This window comes from Delphinus delphis, chromosome 11 (assembly GCF_949987515.2).
Source record: "Delphinus delphis chromosome 11, mDelDel1.2, whole genome shotgun sequence".
Taxonomy (NCBI): Eukaryota; Metazoa; Chordata; class Mammalia; order Artiodactyla; family Delphinidae; genus Delphinus; species Delphinus delphis.
In genome coordinates, this window is record NC_082693.1 from 32863982 (window position 1) to 32882164 (window position 18183).

At 38.7% G+C, this 18183-nt stretch overlaps 2 protein-coding genes across 5 annotated transcripts in view; both read right to left on the bottom strand.

The window, feature by feature from the left end:
- GXYLT1 (glucoside xylosyltransferase 1) overlaps positions 1-5229 on the bottom strand; it is a 55866-nt gene extending 50637 nt beyond the window's left edge. For both annotated transcript variants that reach the window (XM_060024591.1, XM_060024590.1), the window contains exon 1: positions 4915-5229. In XM_060024591.1, coding sequence (XP_059880574.1) covers positions 4915-5135 — 221 coding nt within the window. In that variant the 5' untranslated portion in view covers positions 5136-5229. The remainder of the gene's footprint in view (positions 1-4914) is intronic.
- A 9270-nt stretch (positions 5230-14499) lies between these two features.
- The window catches only part of YAF2 (YY1 associated factor 2), a 66238-nt gene continuing 62554 nt past the window's right edge, over positions 14500-18183 (bottom strand). For all 3 annotated transcript variants that reach the window (XM_060024603.2, XM_060024604.2, XM_060024602.1), the window contains 2 exons: positions 17871-18023; positions 14500-17085 (listed from right to left, as the gene is read on the bottom strand). In XM_060024603.2, coding sequence (XP_059880586.1) covers positions 16848-17085; positions 17871-18023 — 391 coding nt within the window. In that variant the 3' untranslated portion in view covers positions 14500-16847. The remainder of the gene's footprint in view (positions 17086-17870; positions 18024-18183) is intronic.

Consider the following 18183-nt stretch of genomic DNA (forward strand, 5'->3'; position numbering starts at 1 on the left):
ACTGAAAAAGATTTTTTTCATTTCTAAATGTCCCTGATAGCCATGAGGCTTTAGTGAAAACCATCTGCATTGTGGAGAGTCAGTGATAAGTCTAGGCATATCCAGCATAAGAATGTGGAAGTCTGAATGAGATGCCTCACCAAAGATGCACCTTAAAGGCACGGATACCTGCACTGTGACTGCAAGAGAAATAAAGATGCTTACAGCCATGTTAAAGGAGACCATTCCCATGGTTCTAACCACCATTATTTAAAGATCAGTTCCTGCACAACTCATTTTCAACTAAAAATTGTCTTCAGACATCTAAGTCAGGTCTTCTTTTTCATAAATATCTAGTGTCATGAATATTCAAGAAGTGTGAAAAGAACTGCTTATACGCAAATGGCAATGAACAATTATCTAACCATTTCAAAAATAAGTTAGCATCACACTGTACAACCTAAACTCTCTCGGAAAAAAAAAAATGAATTAAAGATTTAAATGAAAAAAAAAAAGGGGAAAAAACCCACTGGTAGAAAGTTTTTCTATGCATGACAAAAATAAAAATGATAAGGAAAAAACTGCCAATCTGAATACGTAAAAATTTTAAACTTCACGTGGCATACACTCTGAAAAAAATTTAAGTTAACATGTTGGGGGGAAGTATTTCCAACAGGTATGACACACAGATAATAATCTTAATGTTTTAAAATAGGATTTCTATGTCAAAAGTACACATTATTTTCTCATTAACCTAACCACTTTCCCGTTCAAAAGCACAGAACAACGTTAATTAATTAATTTACTAGTCAGGTTTGTGCTAAGCACTTTACAGCTATGTGAAGTATGATCTTCAGTGAACTGAAATACAAGGTGCAAAATACTGGTTTTTATCTAAGATGTCTCTGCATCAACAAAGCAGAGATTAAGGTGGGTTTAGTAAATAATTCAGCCTTCTTCACTGTTCACTGCCTAACTCCTCTCTTCTTCAAAAATAACTGCAGGGAAGAGGCAAAAAATTTCTCCCCCAAAAAACAATAGCGCAAAAATAGTGGTCAAATCATTCTCAGTTAAATCAATGGTTCTCAATCTTTGGCTTTATAACAACACCCTGGAGCACATATCTAAAATATAGATTCCCAAGCCCCACTCCCAGGGACTCTGGTTTAACAGGTCTGGACTGGGGCCTGAGGACATTTTTCCCAGAGGTCAGAAACTGGAAAAAAAAAAAAAAATCATTAAAAATTTAAATGATCAAAACCATCAATGAATTAGCTATAATTTTATTGTGCCAGGCACCATACCAAGTAATCTACACAAGCTATTTTTTTCAATTCCCACAAACAACCCAATTATCACAGATACTCTTACCTCTTTGTAACTGATGAGGAAATGTGTTCAAGGTTAACACAGCCAGTAAGTGGCAAAGCTGAAGTCTGTTTCCAAAGCCCTGACTCTTCCCACTCTACATTTTCAGTATATCCTACTAGTTAGTGTTCCTGGGACCCAGCAGAAACCATAACTTGATGGCCTGACCAGATCTGAAAAGGAAAGTAAGGTGACTACCTCCCAGTTAACAGTCATTCACAGTAAGGGTATGATGGGTCCAGAAATGGTATCACTGAAATGCCTAGTAGTTTCTTGATTCCCTACTACCAATATGCTGTACAGCCTCAATGGGATGAAATCTTGATAATCGCTGTCATCAGTGAACTGTGAGAATTTAATCACCCAGAGTATCTAAAAAGCCAGAGCATGGTTTAACTCCTTCTGAAGTACTGACATCTGGTCAGTGCTTTAAGGTAAGTGCTTTAGATTGAAAACCTTAAATACAGTCTGTCCACACTGAGCACCTTCAGAGTCCCTCTATGTGGAAGAGCCACCATCTCCTGAGCATTCCTCTCCACTGGCGCAGCGCTCCCCTCCAGCGCCAGTCATGGGATTCTGTCTGCAGTATGGATGTGCAAGGAACACAGCCCAGAGAACCAGAGGCCCCCATCCCAGGCAACATTGGCTGATCCAAGGATGGGCATGTGATGCAAGTCCAATGAGAGCCTTTTTCTAAAATTTTCTACTTGAGATTAGTGATGAAACACTACAAGAAGTTGAAAGACCCCAGGAACAAAGCCTGTCTACAGCAGAAGAGAAAGAGTCCCCAGTCCTTGAGGTCCCTGGAACTGCCCGGGGAATTCTTCCTTCAATCCTGTTCCTTCCAGCAACCCATATAAGCCTATAAATATCTGTTTTGCTGAAGTCATTTTTAATGGACTTTGGTGACTGACAACTAAGAATTCTGATTACTATAAATTAATTAAGGTAAATACAAACTACATTTTACAGGTAAGAAAAGTGAAGCAGAGAGGTGGTCAAGGTTTCACAGGAAACAGGGCCAGAATGAGACCACAGGTTTGTCTGACACTAAGATCTACCCATTTTCTAAATACCAAAATAATGGATTCAAACAAAATTAACTCACTAATAATAAATTTCACTGAAAAATTGCTTCCATCATTTTCTAGTTTTTACTTTGAGAACGTGCAAGGACATTTCCAAGTATTTTGTTGTCGTGGAATTCTGTGCAATGAATATTTTCTATAAGGTTTGACCACTGGAACCTATTGGGTATAACCATAATCCCATGTTTCAAATGAGAGAGAGAAATAATAGTTTTACTCTTTGAGGTAAGACAGCTTTAAAAAAAGTAGGAATGCAATGATAAGTCCTACCAAAAAAAGGAAGATGTTGCTTGCCTCATAGCCCCATTTTCCACTGATGGAACGCTATCTAGACTAGGTTCTTATCACAGCAGCTTTATAGAAAGAGCACTTGCAGAGCAATCAAAGGATACATAGTTTGTAATGCTGGTACTGATGCCCTCTGCACCTCCACCAAACTATACATAGGAAAAGAGCTTAAGAATACCTACTCTATATCCCATGGTAGCCAAAAAAGTTGACTAAACTCTATGAGAAATCTAAAAAGATGTTATAAATGATAATATTTAAAATGAAGAGTCCTGATGTCTTAGGAATCTTCTGACCTTAATCAAATCATAGGCTACAAACAATCCAGCTTTTCCAGGGTGCTCCTCTGCCCACACTTCTTTACAAAGAATGATACACCTTCAGGTGGTTTTTTTTTTTTTTGCGGTACGCGGGCCTCTCACTGTTGCGGCCTATCCCGTTGCGGAGCACAGGCTCCGGACGCGCAGGCTCAGCGGCCATGGCTCACGGGTCCAGCCGCTACGCGGCATGTGGGATCTTCCCGGACGGAGGCACGAACCCGCGTCCCCTGCATCGGCAGGCGGACTCTCAACCACTGCGCCACCAGGGAAGCCCATACACCTTCAGTTTTAACTCAAATGTGTGCCTCATTTAACATGAGTAATTATGTTGCCCAGAGGACCTGTAATATACAGCTTTTTAGCTGACTCGACTGACACATCAAGATTCAGATTTCAGTAATGGCTCTATAAAACATTCATTAAAACTGAAGCACTTACTTTCTGAATTTCAAATAATGTAATTTTGTTAAAATTAGCTAGCCAAGCAGATACAATTTATAAAAATTTGTCACAAAATATTAAGTATCTCAGACAAGGCACTAAAACTGAATGTTACTCTAACAGATTGAAATGCTAATATCATAGTCCACTTTCATTCAATGTTTTGATAAAAATGTTGCTTCCTGACAATTCTACCCAATGCAAAAATAGCTTCTTCCCCATAACTTTAAATAAATGCTTCACTGGAACATAACAGACCACCATTAGCTTTTCATGAGCTCATCCAGGTCTTCAGTCACGGCCTCTCCCAGAACAGATAATAGCGTTGACAAACCTGGCTCTGGAAAGTAGTTCTGCTTTTATGAACAGAGTCCTGACTGTAATCAAATCACAGGGTGAAAACAGGACAATCCAGCTTTTCCATGCTGCTCCTCTGCCCAAACGTCCCCTTTCATTTTGGGAATGGCCATCAACTCTCAGAAGAACATTAACAGCCTACAGCTGATCTGCGCTCCCTCCTCCTATCAGCCCGTAGGAAGTTTTTCATATCAAAGCAGCCTTTGCCTCTTACTAAGGGAGCACACGGAGTAAGAGAGGTGCCCACAAACAGAGGAGCCTCGTTTTCAAGGAAGTGGAAACGCTCAGATTTTGTTAAGCATTCGTAATGCGTTGCTTTTTCCATTTAAATCTCATGTTGATTCCAACTCTGACAGTGATCTGTGTAAATCCACTTAAGTCATTATGCTTTTTAAATTCCGATTTTTAAAGAGAAACACCTCTATCCCAACGCACAAAAGACGTGGGCATGTTAAGTATCGCTTATTTTTCTTAACTTGCTGTAAGTTTCACGACAGCCCGATCGTTTCCTAAAGAAAAATTCACAGTCCGCAGAAATGCTCTATCCAAATTTAACTAACCGGCAAATAATGAAAATTTTAAGCGTTAACAGGAAATTTAAATGTCCCATTCAGGAGGGGGGAAAAAACTGAACTAGGGCGCCAGCCCGATGTTTAAATATCTCAACTTGAACGCCATGGAAACAAGAGGGAATTCCCACTAGCCAGACAGCAAGAAGGCTTTGGAAGGACCCTCGTATTTTCAACGAATTCTAAGAAAACAGGAAAAAGAAAATGCAACTGTCAACTAAGAGTTGAAAATTAATTTCTAACTGCTGTGAATAGTGCCTAAAGAATGGGTCTGAAGACAAACACAAAAAGCGTGGGGTGCTCTCGGGCTGGAGCAGCGCTGGGCTCACCCCCAGGGTGAGGAGGAGGGAAACGAGCAAAGGAGATCAGAGTCTGCGGCAAAGAAGCGGGAGACGCGGGCCTGGTGGCGGGAGGCGCGGGGCTGACCCGCAGGCAGCCCGGGCCGGGCGTAGCCCAGCGCCCCCGCGCCCCCCGCCCCGGCCCCCGACAGGGAACGGCCCGTACCTGTCAGACCGGCCGGGATGCGCCGCGGGGCCCGCGCTGCCCGCCCCTCTCCCGGCGCCGCGTCCGCCGCCCGCGAGCCAGGAAGCCGCTGCGGCCTGCGGCTTCCCGCCACCGCCGCCCGCTCCTTCCTCCAAGGACACGGCGAGCTGGCTGAAGGCGTAGAGGAGCGAGCAGAAGCCACAGGCCAGGCACAGCACCACGACGCGCAGGTAGCGCCGCATCACGCCGTCCCCGCGCCGCCGCTGCCGTCGCCGCCGCGCCCGCCCGGGCGAACTGGCGCGGAGGGAGCGACACCACGCAGCCGCCGGCGCAACAAGTTCCTCCTTCGCCACGGCCTCGCGCCCGCCCCCCTTCCTCCCTGCCTCCCTTCGCTCTCCGCCCACCACCTTCGAGAGCGCGCGGACACCCCGCCCCGGAGCCCCGGCCCCGCCTCCGCCGCGGGCCTCTCCCCAGAAGGTGGGCGGCCGGACGCGCCGGCGCACTGAGCGCGAGGGGGGGCAGGGCGCGCCGGGTGGGCTGGGGCCAGCGGGACGCCGGACGCGGCTAGCGCAGGGTCTTGGGCCACCGGCGACCCCGGGAGGGCGACTCTCGAGCCCTGTGGCTCCCAACTGCGGACGAAATGATTGGGGTATTTGAGGCAACCGACCCAAATTTAAATGATGGTTCTTCCACGTGGTAATTTGGGACGCTGAAAGCCCTAAATTCTCTGAGCGTGTTTCTTCGTCTCTAAAATGGAGATGACATCCTCATCATAGGGTGCTTGTAAAGATAAAATTGCTTAACGCACGAAAAAACCCTTGCACTTAGACGGCACTTGATCGAGCCATTTCTCACTTACATCCTTCTCAGCAGGGACTTCCCCAGCCTCTAAGATTCTATAATACAGTCGGTTCGAGCCATTTTCACCCAGATGTCTAATTACCTCCTAATGCCCTTTAGGATGCATATCTCGCCTCCCATCGAGGTTGTAAGTTCCTATAAGGCTGATGAGGTTCAACCTTTTACGCCTTTTTGATCCTCCTCACAGCTCACCATTCGCATGTCCAAAACAATTAATATTCTCCCTAAAGAGCTTTGCCTTTAGCTTTCCATTTCTTTTCCCTCTTTCTCAGCCATATTTTCACTCCATTCATTTATTGAACATTTACAAAGCATGTGCCAAGCACTGTGTGAGTACCTTGGGGTACAAAGACGCCTAGTTGGGGCATGGGGGTGGGACAGTGGATACTTGTTAAGTGCAATACGACCATACAGACATTAGGATATAAGCCTGTAAAGGTGTGGGCACACATACAAAACGGAGCAATCAGTTCTGCCTGCGGGCATGGTTAAGAGACACTTCATAATGTTAAAATGAAACACAGACGCCAGACTTGAAAATTCCCTGAGCGAACAAAACCAGTTAGTCATACAAGCAAAGCTTAATTTAGCTTATTTTGCGGGATAAGAGGTTAACTTGACCTGGGTCACTTTTTGCTTATGCATGTGAAAATCATAAGCAGACCTTAAATAGTTCCCGAAAATTGGTATGAGGTAACCACTAACCAATTCCCTTTCATTTAAGAAAAGTCTAGGAGGGGTGGGCAAAATGGATGAAGCAGGGGTGACTTACCTGGTGGTCCAGTGGCTAAGACTCTGCACTCCCAGTGCAGGGGGCCCGGGTTGGATCCCTGGTCAGAGAACTAGATCCCACATGCCGCCACTAAAGATCCCGCACACGACTAGGAAGATCCAATGTGCCACAACTAAGACCCGGAGCGGCCAAATACTTTTTTTTTTTTTTTTTTAATGGGTGAAGAGGGTCAACTGTACGGTGATGGACGATAATTAGACTTGTGGTGGTGATGACTTTGCAGAGTATATAGGTGTTGAATTATAATGCTGTACACTTGAAACTTATATAATAAAAAATAATTTAAAAACAAAGAAAGAAAAGCAGTTGAATACTCAACGTTTGAAGTTTAAACTGCAAAAAAAATGAAAAGAAAGGAAAAGAGGACATTATAATATTTTAATCAGTCACTGTAGAGAATACACACTCAGTCTTCACAGAATATACTCCTGAGCCTCATTCCATATTTTGGTTTGAGTGCTCCCAGTTTGCTGTCTTTTTGGTGTACATACAATAAACTTTTACTAATAACTATGTAAGTGACTCACAGGTTTTACTTCTGTTTTTTGTGAACTTTTGACTGTAGCAAAAGTGGCCCTAGAGTCTAGGGTGTGGTAAGAGAAGTAATTCCAGGCTGAGGAATCAGTGAAACAGGCTCTTGGGTCAGGGAGCTGTGAAAAGTTTGATATCACCAGTTAAGTGAATGCAAAAGAGGAGAAGATGAGCTATAAGACTAGAGGTTGAAGGGGCCAGATATCGGAATGCCTTATTTAGTACAGCAAGGAGTTTGAACATAATCTGGCAAGGAGCTTGAACGTAAAATGTTGAACCATTGAAGGGTTTTTAAATTAGGAAATAACATGGTCACATTTGCCTTTTAGAGAGCAGATTCTGGCTGCAGTGTAGAGGCTGGGACAGATTGAGATTGGAGCCAGAAAGCAGCTACAGTGCCAGAAAGTGAGGGAAAGGAGGCTTTAAACACACACACACACACTCTCTCTCTCTCTCTCTCTCTCTCCATGGAGAAAAATCATGCTGTTAAACTGTTCAAATTGCAGTTGGAGCTTTGAAGAGTTTGGCCATGAGAAACAAGATATGGAAATGCTGTATAATTAGTGGTAGTTCTTCATTTGGAATCCCTACACCAAATAAGTGACCATGGGAAAGTCACTAAACAAATTTAAGCCTCAGTTTCTTACCCTATAAGGATTAAATTTCTTGCCTTACTTGACAAAAAATGAAAACTAGCATGCTATCAAGCTGTGAATAGAATGAAAACACACACTTATTCATTCAATAAACATTTATTGAATATATTCTACATGCCAGACAAGGGACTATTCTGTACTGCCCCCAAAACTGGAGACAGGCAAGTAAAAACCACGACAATATAAAGTTAATCCTTTCACTACACCTTACAATTCTTAGAGAAATAAAGATAAACTTAATGAGGTACAAAGATGGATGACAAAAGCATTTATAAGAACAGAAAATAGATTTTCAGAGAGAAAACTAAAGGATATGGTACCAAGAAACTAGAGTAAGAGCTAGCACTCAAAGTACGTTTAACTTAAAGAGATGGTAACTACAATTGTTTCTATTTCAACAAACTAAATGTAATGAAAATAAAGAATAATTTAATGACCCAGAGATTTTTAAAATACTAGAATGGCAATATTCATTTCTGTGACAATATATGGGAAGAGCATATCCGGAAGAACAATCATCCATTTACTTGACATCAGGGTTCTGGACCATATCATCCCTTTAGGTTCCTTTTAATCCTGTAATTAAAAAGGAAATTCTGTTGAAAAGTATGTAAGGCATTCCAAAAATAGAAATGATTTTTGTATTACCCACACACTGTCCCATCTGGTTATCCTGGAGTATAAGGAGCTGTGTGAATACTTCTGATCATTTCCAGGATTCACACATTTTGATATTCCTAAAATTAATTGTAAATTATTGAAAATATTTTTTGCCATAATGGTTAGGCATTTCTTTCACTTACTGTGTGTATGTATGTGTTCTTAAGTCTATTTTTTCATCTCTAGACCACCCTTTTAATTCTCTAGTGACAGGCTGGCTATATCCAATTTTTTTTTTTTTTTTTTTTTCTTCAGTACGCGGGCCTCTCACTGTTGTGGCCTCTCCCGTTGCGGAACACAGGCTCCGGACGCACAGGCTCAGCGGCCATGGCTCACGGGCCCAGCCGCTCCGCGGCATGTGGGATCTTCCCGGACTGGGGCACAAACCCGCGTGCCTTGCATCGGTAGGCGGACTCCCAACCACTGCGCCACCAGGGAAGCCCCTATATCCAAATTTTTAATCAATATTGATCTTCCCTTCATTCTGTCAAAAAAGGTAAATTTAGGTGGACAAAAAAATTTAAAAGTAGCAACATTAGTTGTTTAAATTATGGAGATAGAGACCTTCTCCATGACCTGAAAAACTCTCGGATTCAGGATAATCCGAATCTCAACAATCGTATATTCAAAAGATTAATCTTGATTTTTCATATAGCTCCTAGTACATGCTGGATATATGGTAGACATTCAATTAATGAGTTTTGGGGGGTTTTTAAATGTCTTTTCCAAGACACTCTAGAGCAAATTTAGGTCCTGCTCAGCATTTCCTTCCCAATTCTACCTTTTAGTACTTCTTTAAAAAAAAAAAAAAGACATCCTGTGGGGGAAAAGGTAAATTCTATACCTATACCTTTTCATAGTAAAGTTCAAAGCTTTTTAACATAATTTCCACTTTATAAAGGTCTATGCATAAACTAACTTAATCCTGATAACAATTATACTTTATTCTTTTAACAAACAAGGAACCTGAAATTCAGAGAAGTTTGTTAACCACATGGCTAATGATGAAGATCCATAATTCAAATGGAAATCTTTGAGGATCCAAAGTGCATGTTTGTTTTTTCCCTTATACCATGCTATCTCACTGTGAAAAAATAAATGCTAAACTGAGTGATGCAAATTAAAAGTAAAAGCAAAAAAGCAAAAAAGATGTTATATGAAAATCTCTTAGATTGGTCTTGGGGATTAAAACAAATTAAACTTGCAATCACAGAAATACAAATCACGGGGTTTCCCTGGTGGCGCAGTGGTTAAGAATCCGCCGCGGGGGACGCGGGTTCGAGCCCTGGTGCGGGAAGATCCCACATGCTGTGGAGCAACTAAGCCCCTGCGCCACAACTACTGAAGCCCGGGCGCCTAGAGCCGGTGCTCTGCAACAAGAGAAGCCACCGCAATGAGACGCCCGTGCACCGCAACGAAGAGTAGCCCCTGCTCGCTGCCAACTAGAGAAAACCTGCATGCAGCAACAAAGACCCAATGCAGCCACAAGTAAATAAATAAATTTATATTAAAAAAATACAAATCAGATTAGTTGCAGAGCACAAAGAATCAGAAATTCACACTAAAATTGAAAATCATTCTCTCCTCTTGTTGGCCTCTAGTGAAATTTTTTCATTTTTCACAGTCCATTTCCTAGAGACCTTGTTGGGCTGGAGGAAAAAGTTGGAAAAGTATGTTGTCAGTTGGAGCAAAGAGTATTTCATTTTAAGTGTTCATTCAGACTAGTAAATGTGGGAAAAGGGTAGGGTAAGGGGGAAGACGAAAGAGTAAACGGATTCTCTTCATGCTCAAAAAACTCAGCTATAGATCATAAGATTAGAAAAAGTGGCAGTGGAAAACTAAGTGGGGACACCTTAACTCCTAAATAATCCTAGAATTCAGCTAGTATTTCCATCCACAAAGGAGAGAGATTATGAAGCGGGCAGAGTGGGGAGGGAAAGAATGAATATGCTATGGACCATCCTTACATTTCTCCCTGGTTCAATCTCCAGGAACCCTCCATTCCCATTAATAGATTATAACCTATTATTATTTTATTTATTTATTTTTTTGTGGTACGCGGGCTTCTCACTGTTGTGGCCTCTCCCGTTGCGGAGCACAGGCTCCGGACGCACAGGCTCAGCGGCCATGGCTCACGGGCCTAGCCGCTCTGCGGCATGTGGGATCTTCCCGGACCGGGGCATGAACCCGCGACGCCTGCATCAGCAGGCGGACTCTCAACCACTGCGCCACCAGGGAAACCCTACTGTTATTTTTTTAAAATACTGTCAGTGAAATTAAAAGCTAGATTTACAGGGAAATTTAGTCATGAGGAAAATTAGAATTAAAACATACATGTGGGCTTCCCTGGTGGCGCAGTGGTTGAGAGTCCGCCTGCCTATGCAGGAGACTCGGGTTCGTGCCCCGGTCCGGGAAGATCCCACACGCCGCGGAGCGGCTGGGCCCGTGAGCCATGGCCGCTGGGCCTGTGCGTCCGGAGCCTGTCCTCCGCAACGGGAGAGGCCACAACAGTGAGAGGCCCGCGTACCGAAAAAAAAAAAAAAAAAAAAAAAAAAAAAAAACATACATGTACAAGTTCACCAAAACCTGCCATCAATCAAGGTCATGATTATAATATTAAGTAACAGATAAGTCTCTGGACCCCGATTCCCCAAAATTGAAAAATGAAAATAATTAAGAATTCTGATACTATTACACTTCAGAAATACAGTACTTAGTTGAAAAATAAAGTCAGAATTATTGTTATCTATATTCCTTTCTGTATAGAAGCTACATCCTAAATAGTCCTATGTTATGTTTGGTTTTTCTTTTTTTTTTTAATATTAATAGGTTTTATTATTAATAGGTTTCATATTTTGAAATGGTTTTTCTTTTCACATGTCTATATTTTATTTTTAATAAAGTAAAAAAAATTCTGTTTTTTCTTTCTAATTAAGTTAAAGTGTCCCTTAAATTATTTATCTTATCCTATACTGGAAACATCATAGGCTTTTACATTTTCTCTTATTAAAGACCAAAAGCTACCTCTTGGACCTAAGGCCAGATCACTGTTTTTTAATTCTGAAAACAGCCTACTTTTCTTTTTCTTTTTAATGCTTTCACTACATTTTTGTCCTTTAGTAGTCTTCTTCTCCCAAACTGGTTTTATACAGTATCCCAACTCTTCTCAATCTTGCTGACTCCAGAAGTGAACACAGGCTAATTTCATTGTTGCTATTAGTCTGAATTAAAAGAGGTTAGTGAAAATAATACACATACAAAGTCTAAATTAGTAAATCTTGGTACCCAGTTTAGTTTCTGAATTCTCTTGAAAAAAGAGTTAATGAAAATATGAAGATGAGATGGTAGCTTTCATCCACATTCCCTACTTCCAGGTAAGTCAGCAGATCCAGGTTTACCTGCGTATAATTCAAGACCTGCCAAACTTGTGTTATTATTTCCACTCCGCAGGAATTCCAGTTGGATCCATTTTACTGGATCCTTGAACTGAAAATTTCACGTAGGGGCTTATCCTCACAACTAAAATAAAGCAGTTTTTTTGAGATTTTTTAAAAAAAGTATTACTATTTAGCCTTATGTACAAAAGAGATTTGAGAAACTTTATAAGAACACAAGGGAAAACGTTAAGTAGATAAAAACTGTAGTTAGATGAAGTTAAAAATGTAGTTAGATGAAGAATAACAAGTTAGAATATGGATATGCAGATGACTGAGTTCTACATAATTATTAAAAGTATGCCTAATTTTAATCTGAGATTTCCCACAACTAAAGCAAAAACTGAGGACAATCAATGATTTGCATTGTTCACAAGAAAAAGGCAAACTGATTTCTCAGGTTGAAGTAAAGCTTTTCCTGAAACAGGTCTGAATAAATTTTCTCATTTGGATTCTGAGTGATGTAATGTTTCCTCAATATCCTCACAAAAAGGCAACAGGAGACCTCATTCAGCTGTTTACTGATTTTTAAAAATTAGTATAGGAAAATGATAATCTCACATTACATGCCTTAAAGTCTTTAACTTTTGAAAATTCAAACTGGAGTAATGAAATGGTAGCTGGCTAAAATTACTGGTGACACCCAACATTACCAGCTGCAACTATCAAGATGAGATCCTAACATCTCCATTGCGGACTTACAGTGGATACTCAGGCCAAGCTGAATTTTCTAGGGGGAAAAAAAAAGAAGGAAAAAGAAAAAAAAAATGGTGGCAAGCACTCCCTCTTCTGTTACTTCTGTATCTTATATGTATTTTTATTGTTGAAATAATGGCATTGTATTTACAGATCTCTCCTCTAAGATGTGAGTTCCACATCTTTGTCCTCTTTGCAACCAACCCCCAGACCAGTGCCTAGCACACAAAACATACTCAATAAATGTTCACTGAATTGAAAACTGACATAAAGAAAATCTAGATCAGGAAAATAATGAAAGTATTACCGCAGTAAAATAGGTACTACAGTCTACAACTCCTACTGATGGGGAGGAAAGAAATCACCACTGAAAAACAATTCAGAACATGAAACATGTCCCAGAGAACTAAAAGCTTTCAGAGCTCTACTCGACTTTTCTATATAAGTACCTAGTCTTATCGTGGCATTTCATATGCTCCAGAATTGGCCCATTCCACAAAGGCTGGAATATCTGCACTGGCTCAATACAAAGCCACATTAAAAACATAACATTTAAACTATCTGGGCTAGCAGGGCTGTGCATTCAGGAAAGTAAAGTGTTCATATAATTCAAGGTAAATCTCTATGACAACTTCTAAAAATGAACTGGTTTTGAAGAAAATCATTTTATAGTGATTACACATATTGCTGCTCTAGTAAACAGTCTACTAAACAAAACTGAAAACTTAATGACTGAGTCATTACAAAGATGATTTATCATAGCTTGTTTTAAAATTTTTCTCAAGAGACCGAGATGCTATACATTCTATTTGTTCTCTCTCTCCCTTCTGAGTGATTCTTCTCTGCTATCATCGACTACATCACAATCCCCATTTTCTAATTTCTGCTACTATCTTTGCTTTTTCTCCTTCCTTCTCCCTCATTTTTTTCCCCATTTCTAACCTTCCTTGCCTTTATTATTAGGGCATCTTCTTTTTCATCACTCTCAATAGCCAGGGAGGGTGTTCTTTTCCTTCTGCTTTCACAAATGATCAGTCACATCCTGTATTCTGCAATCTTCACTGTCTCTTGAGTCTACTCAGCTATTTTTGTCACTGATGACTTTTCTACATTTCAGTTTTTCTACATTTCAGTTGTTCCAGACACCTGAAGGTGCCTGTGGTTGAAGAGGGGAGCCAGTGCTAGTAAGTCGAAGTATTACTTTATGATTACTCTTCTTACACACACATTCACTCTTCTGTTTGCACTTAATTTTCGAAGTACAGTACAGAAATTTCTATCAATGGCCCAGTTCGTACTTCAGGTCTTCAAGATTCCAGAAAAGAGATAAGTGGCAGACCAAGAAAATAAGTAAAATAAGGGTTTCAGTGGAAACTAAAACTTCTAGACCACTCAGCATGAATGTATATAATATGAATAAGCTATATTCTTTTCAGGCAATAAGAACTTCTTTCTAAAAGAAGGGTAATAAATGTTATCAACTTAGAAAAGCAAAGGTTTTTCTTCCTTTTTTAATGTTTTCACTTTGTCTACAGTCATCACTATAATTTTAGGAAAGCATTTAATAAAAATAAAACCTTTAAGTTATTGTCAACTATTTCTACTGTGTAATATAAAAGGTTTAAGAATATGTATTCTTGTATGCCTCAAATTATATCTTCACTCTTACTTATATCAAAATAAGCTAATAAACTCTGAAAAACATCCAAATGCTCTTTTTGTATAGAATTTGGCTAAAATAACCCACTATTAAAACCATAGGGTAAGTTGATGAACCAGAGCTAAAAATATACCCTAAGCCCAGGCTCTGAACCTTTTTGCATATTTTAACATTAGGTGTATTTATGGAATTTGAGTCTGTTTCCTGGTTTGGAAGTGTATTTGAGGTAGGGTGAAATGAAGACAGCAAAAGATAACTGTGATTAATGAAAGGAAAACAAAGTATCAAAGTAGACAACTCAGCTCATTTCTCCTGTCTCATAATGCATACCATCAGGTTCTTTAATTATAGAAAGACAGCTGGTCTGGGATCAGAGCAAACATCTGATGTAAAAAATTCAGTTTAACCTACAGAACACAATTCCTTTTGGGCATCCAAGAAGGCATGGAAACAATTTTTGTTACAAAAAAAATTATGTTTCTGTAATGGGATTTTACCTATAAAGATAGTAAAGGCTCACATTTACTGAGCACAGAGTACGTGTCAGGTAGTTGTTAAGAATTTTGTATGGATTGACATTTAATCCTCCCAACAACCCTATGAGTTAGATATGATTACCATTATCCCTGTTTAATAGACGGGAAATGACCTTGAATGACTTACTCAAGCTCACTTAGGTTCTACAACAGAGATTCAGATACCAGCCATCAGTTAGCATTCTCAAATTCCATGCTAACTGTCTCCCTACTATTTAGAAAGATGACTATGCCCCGTTCAGGTAAAATCCCATCTTCTGTCAGATTTTTCTCTCTTGCAATCCATTTAAAATATATCCAGAAAGTATCTGATCATCATCATAAGACCCAGTACCTCCAAAGAGTAATTTTGACTTAAAAATTAGAATATTTTCCCTATTACAGTTAGTACTTGTAGTTTTTACTATGTCTAAAAATGAATATATATGTATATATATAAAACATTTGGAACATGTGAAAAAGAATAAAATAAGAGAAAAAAATTTTCATGTTTTAAAAGAACATACCAGTCATTTGGGGTTCCACTGAAAGTATCTTAAAAACAAATAAAATTCTTTCATTTAACAACACTAAAGAATGAGGTATATAAATGTTTTAATCACAGACTTTTACTGTATGCAATTAACTGTATTTCACAACTTGCATCTTACAAAAAAGACAGTACCATTGTGCCTGTAAAAAGTACTGCAATTAAACAGAAAATTACATTACCACATGAAACCACCAAATATCACAACTGTCAGGGTCTACAGTTTTATTTCTTTCTTCAAATGCTATCATGATGTTTTTATGTGATATTCTGTATCCAAGTTATGATTCAAAGTTCATTTATAGTTCAAAAGTCTCCTATAGGTGAATACATACTAAACAAATGGCTAAGAGAAAGCAGGAGACCCTAGAATTTAAGTACTGTGTGGTTTCTAAGTTGGATTTTTAGAAACAACAAAAAACACTTTTATTAGTTGTAAACAAAAATGCAAAATCTGTAGTCATAAAAATATTTTATTGGTAAATTTACATAATAGTAAGTGGGGCTGTAAATGCTTTTTAAATTTTAGGATATTGATAAATGCATAAACTGGCAATTGTTTCTGAAAATAGGGTACTATAATTTTTATAAGAATTGTTATATTTAATAAGAGGCCAATTAAACTGATTAAAGATTAGTTATTTCTCAGTTCTGTGCAACAGTTCCCATTTCTGTATTAATTAGATTCACACTTCTATGACCCTGGATAAGTCTGGGGCAAGGAAACAGTGATAAAACTATTAAGTTAAAGCTTTTCCAAAACTGCAGCTTTTAAAATATGACAGGTTTCTTCTCTTCTGTTTTTGCCAAATGCTTATAATTACTTGAATTTTAATGTTCTATATAATACAGAAAATACCAGTGTTCAATGACAATAGCACTAAATCTGAATTATAAAGCCAAGTAATCAATGTTTTATTGTTTACTAGTCTGCTAGTAAACATTACAATAAATGAATGTTTTGAAAGATAAGCAAAAATTCCCCCCAAAAACAGATAAAACCTAAAACATAATTCAGGAACAATAATTTAGTAAAATGTGTCAAAAACATTGGCAATGGTTCATACAAATTCTTTATTTAATAACAATCTTCCTATTTAACCACACCAAGTACCAGCAGGTGTATTTAAGAGGATAACCATTAAGAAAATTCTGTTGTAGCAACAGTTGATTAAATTGATTTTTGACTTGTATACATATAACTATTTGTTTCACAATTCTCAAATAATACATATTTAGGCAGCTTGCACTATGTTATAAAAATTTAAATTCGTTACATGCCAATAGTAGAGAATTCAAGAATTATGTGTTAGAATTCACTAAACTAAAAGTGAAAATAGACTTACCAATAACACTGCATAATGAGCAATTCAACCACATTTTCATGGCACCTTTAACTGTGGAGACCAAAATGTTAAGTCTGGAAATGTTTGGTAGGCATAGATTGCAATAAAATCTAACAAATTTCTATTTTATGTAAAATGCAAATTATGGATTGTGCATGAATATGTTTGTCATGAAAATGTGGTACTTCTTGGCATAATCTGTGTATTTGCATGGTATGACAGAAGTGACTAGGAAATTGGAGAAAATAAACTTTAATGAGATTCTCCGTTCAATGATGAGGCTTCTCCTCTGGGTGAAGATGACCTGGACATTCCCCTCTCTGTGTTATCAGAGCTGGAGCCACTCTGACTGTGTTGATCTGCAGAAGCAGCACTAGATGCGGGTGGTGACTTCGTTTTCTCCTTAAAGTCTGTAATAATGACTGTCAGATCTCCAACGGTAACTTCCAAATGTTGAGCACTACTCCGATCCACATTTTTCAATCTTGGCCTAAACACAAAAGATGATAAAATTTTAAACTAGCTTTTCTCTCTACCAACTTTCTGAGCATGTAATGCATATTAAATTAGGTAAAAATAACAAAACAAATACATCTATCTTTAAAGCTCTATATTCATGTGTAACTAGCCACAAAAATATAATTAAATGTTTGAAATCATTAACATTAATCAAGCCAATCATTCCTGAATCTTCCTCAACATGACAAAAAACTCTGGGAGTAATGTTCTCTTAAATGTGCTTTTATAGCTTTATCATAATTTCGCAGACAGCTTATCAATTTTACTAAAATAAATGTTTTAGAACAGCAGTGACATAGCTGAATCACAGAGGAAGCTGACAACAGCTAAGGTTGAGTTATATGCAGGGCTGTTACTCCACTGATGTGCACTTATGATAAGGGCATCATGACTGTCTGTTCTGCCTGGACCCATGACCATTTTGATTGGTTAAAGCTCATGCAAATATCTGTTCAGTATTGTGAACATCACTCCTGGCTTTATGAGTGAAAAAGAAACATTTCAAACACAAATGTCTTGTAATCTAGTAAAACAAAAACAAAAAACAGAAAGTGTCCTCACACTTACACTTGTATTTGTGGCCTCTGTGTTTAATTTCTAATATACCTTCAACTAAGAAACACACTTTCATGATATAGTAAAAGAGATGAAATCTTTTATTTCTACTTTATATACTTTATATATTGATGTTAAAAGACAATATTAAATGGTTAATTTTATTACTTCAAAAGTGCCATTAAAACACTCTAAATTTACCTGGTTTTCTTATGACTGTTCTTTTTGCTAGTTGTTTCCTTTTCACTTTTTTCTTTTTCTACTTTATCTTTTTTCTCTTTCTTTGACTGTGTAGGGGGCACAAACTGCTGAGTAACCTGCTGTGCAACCAACTGGGAGACAGGCCGAGGTTTCCTGTGTGCATGTTAAAAAGAAAGTTTTTTTTATTACTATAATTTAAGAATGTATTTTTTATGAGAGAATAGCTCAAATTATGAGAATAGATATATGATTTCACATATAAAAATTTCTCATACGTAAGGTAATTCAGATGTGCAATTTAACAGATATATAT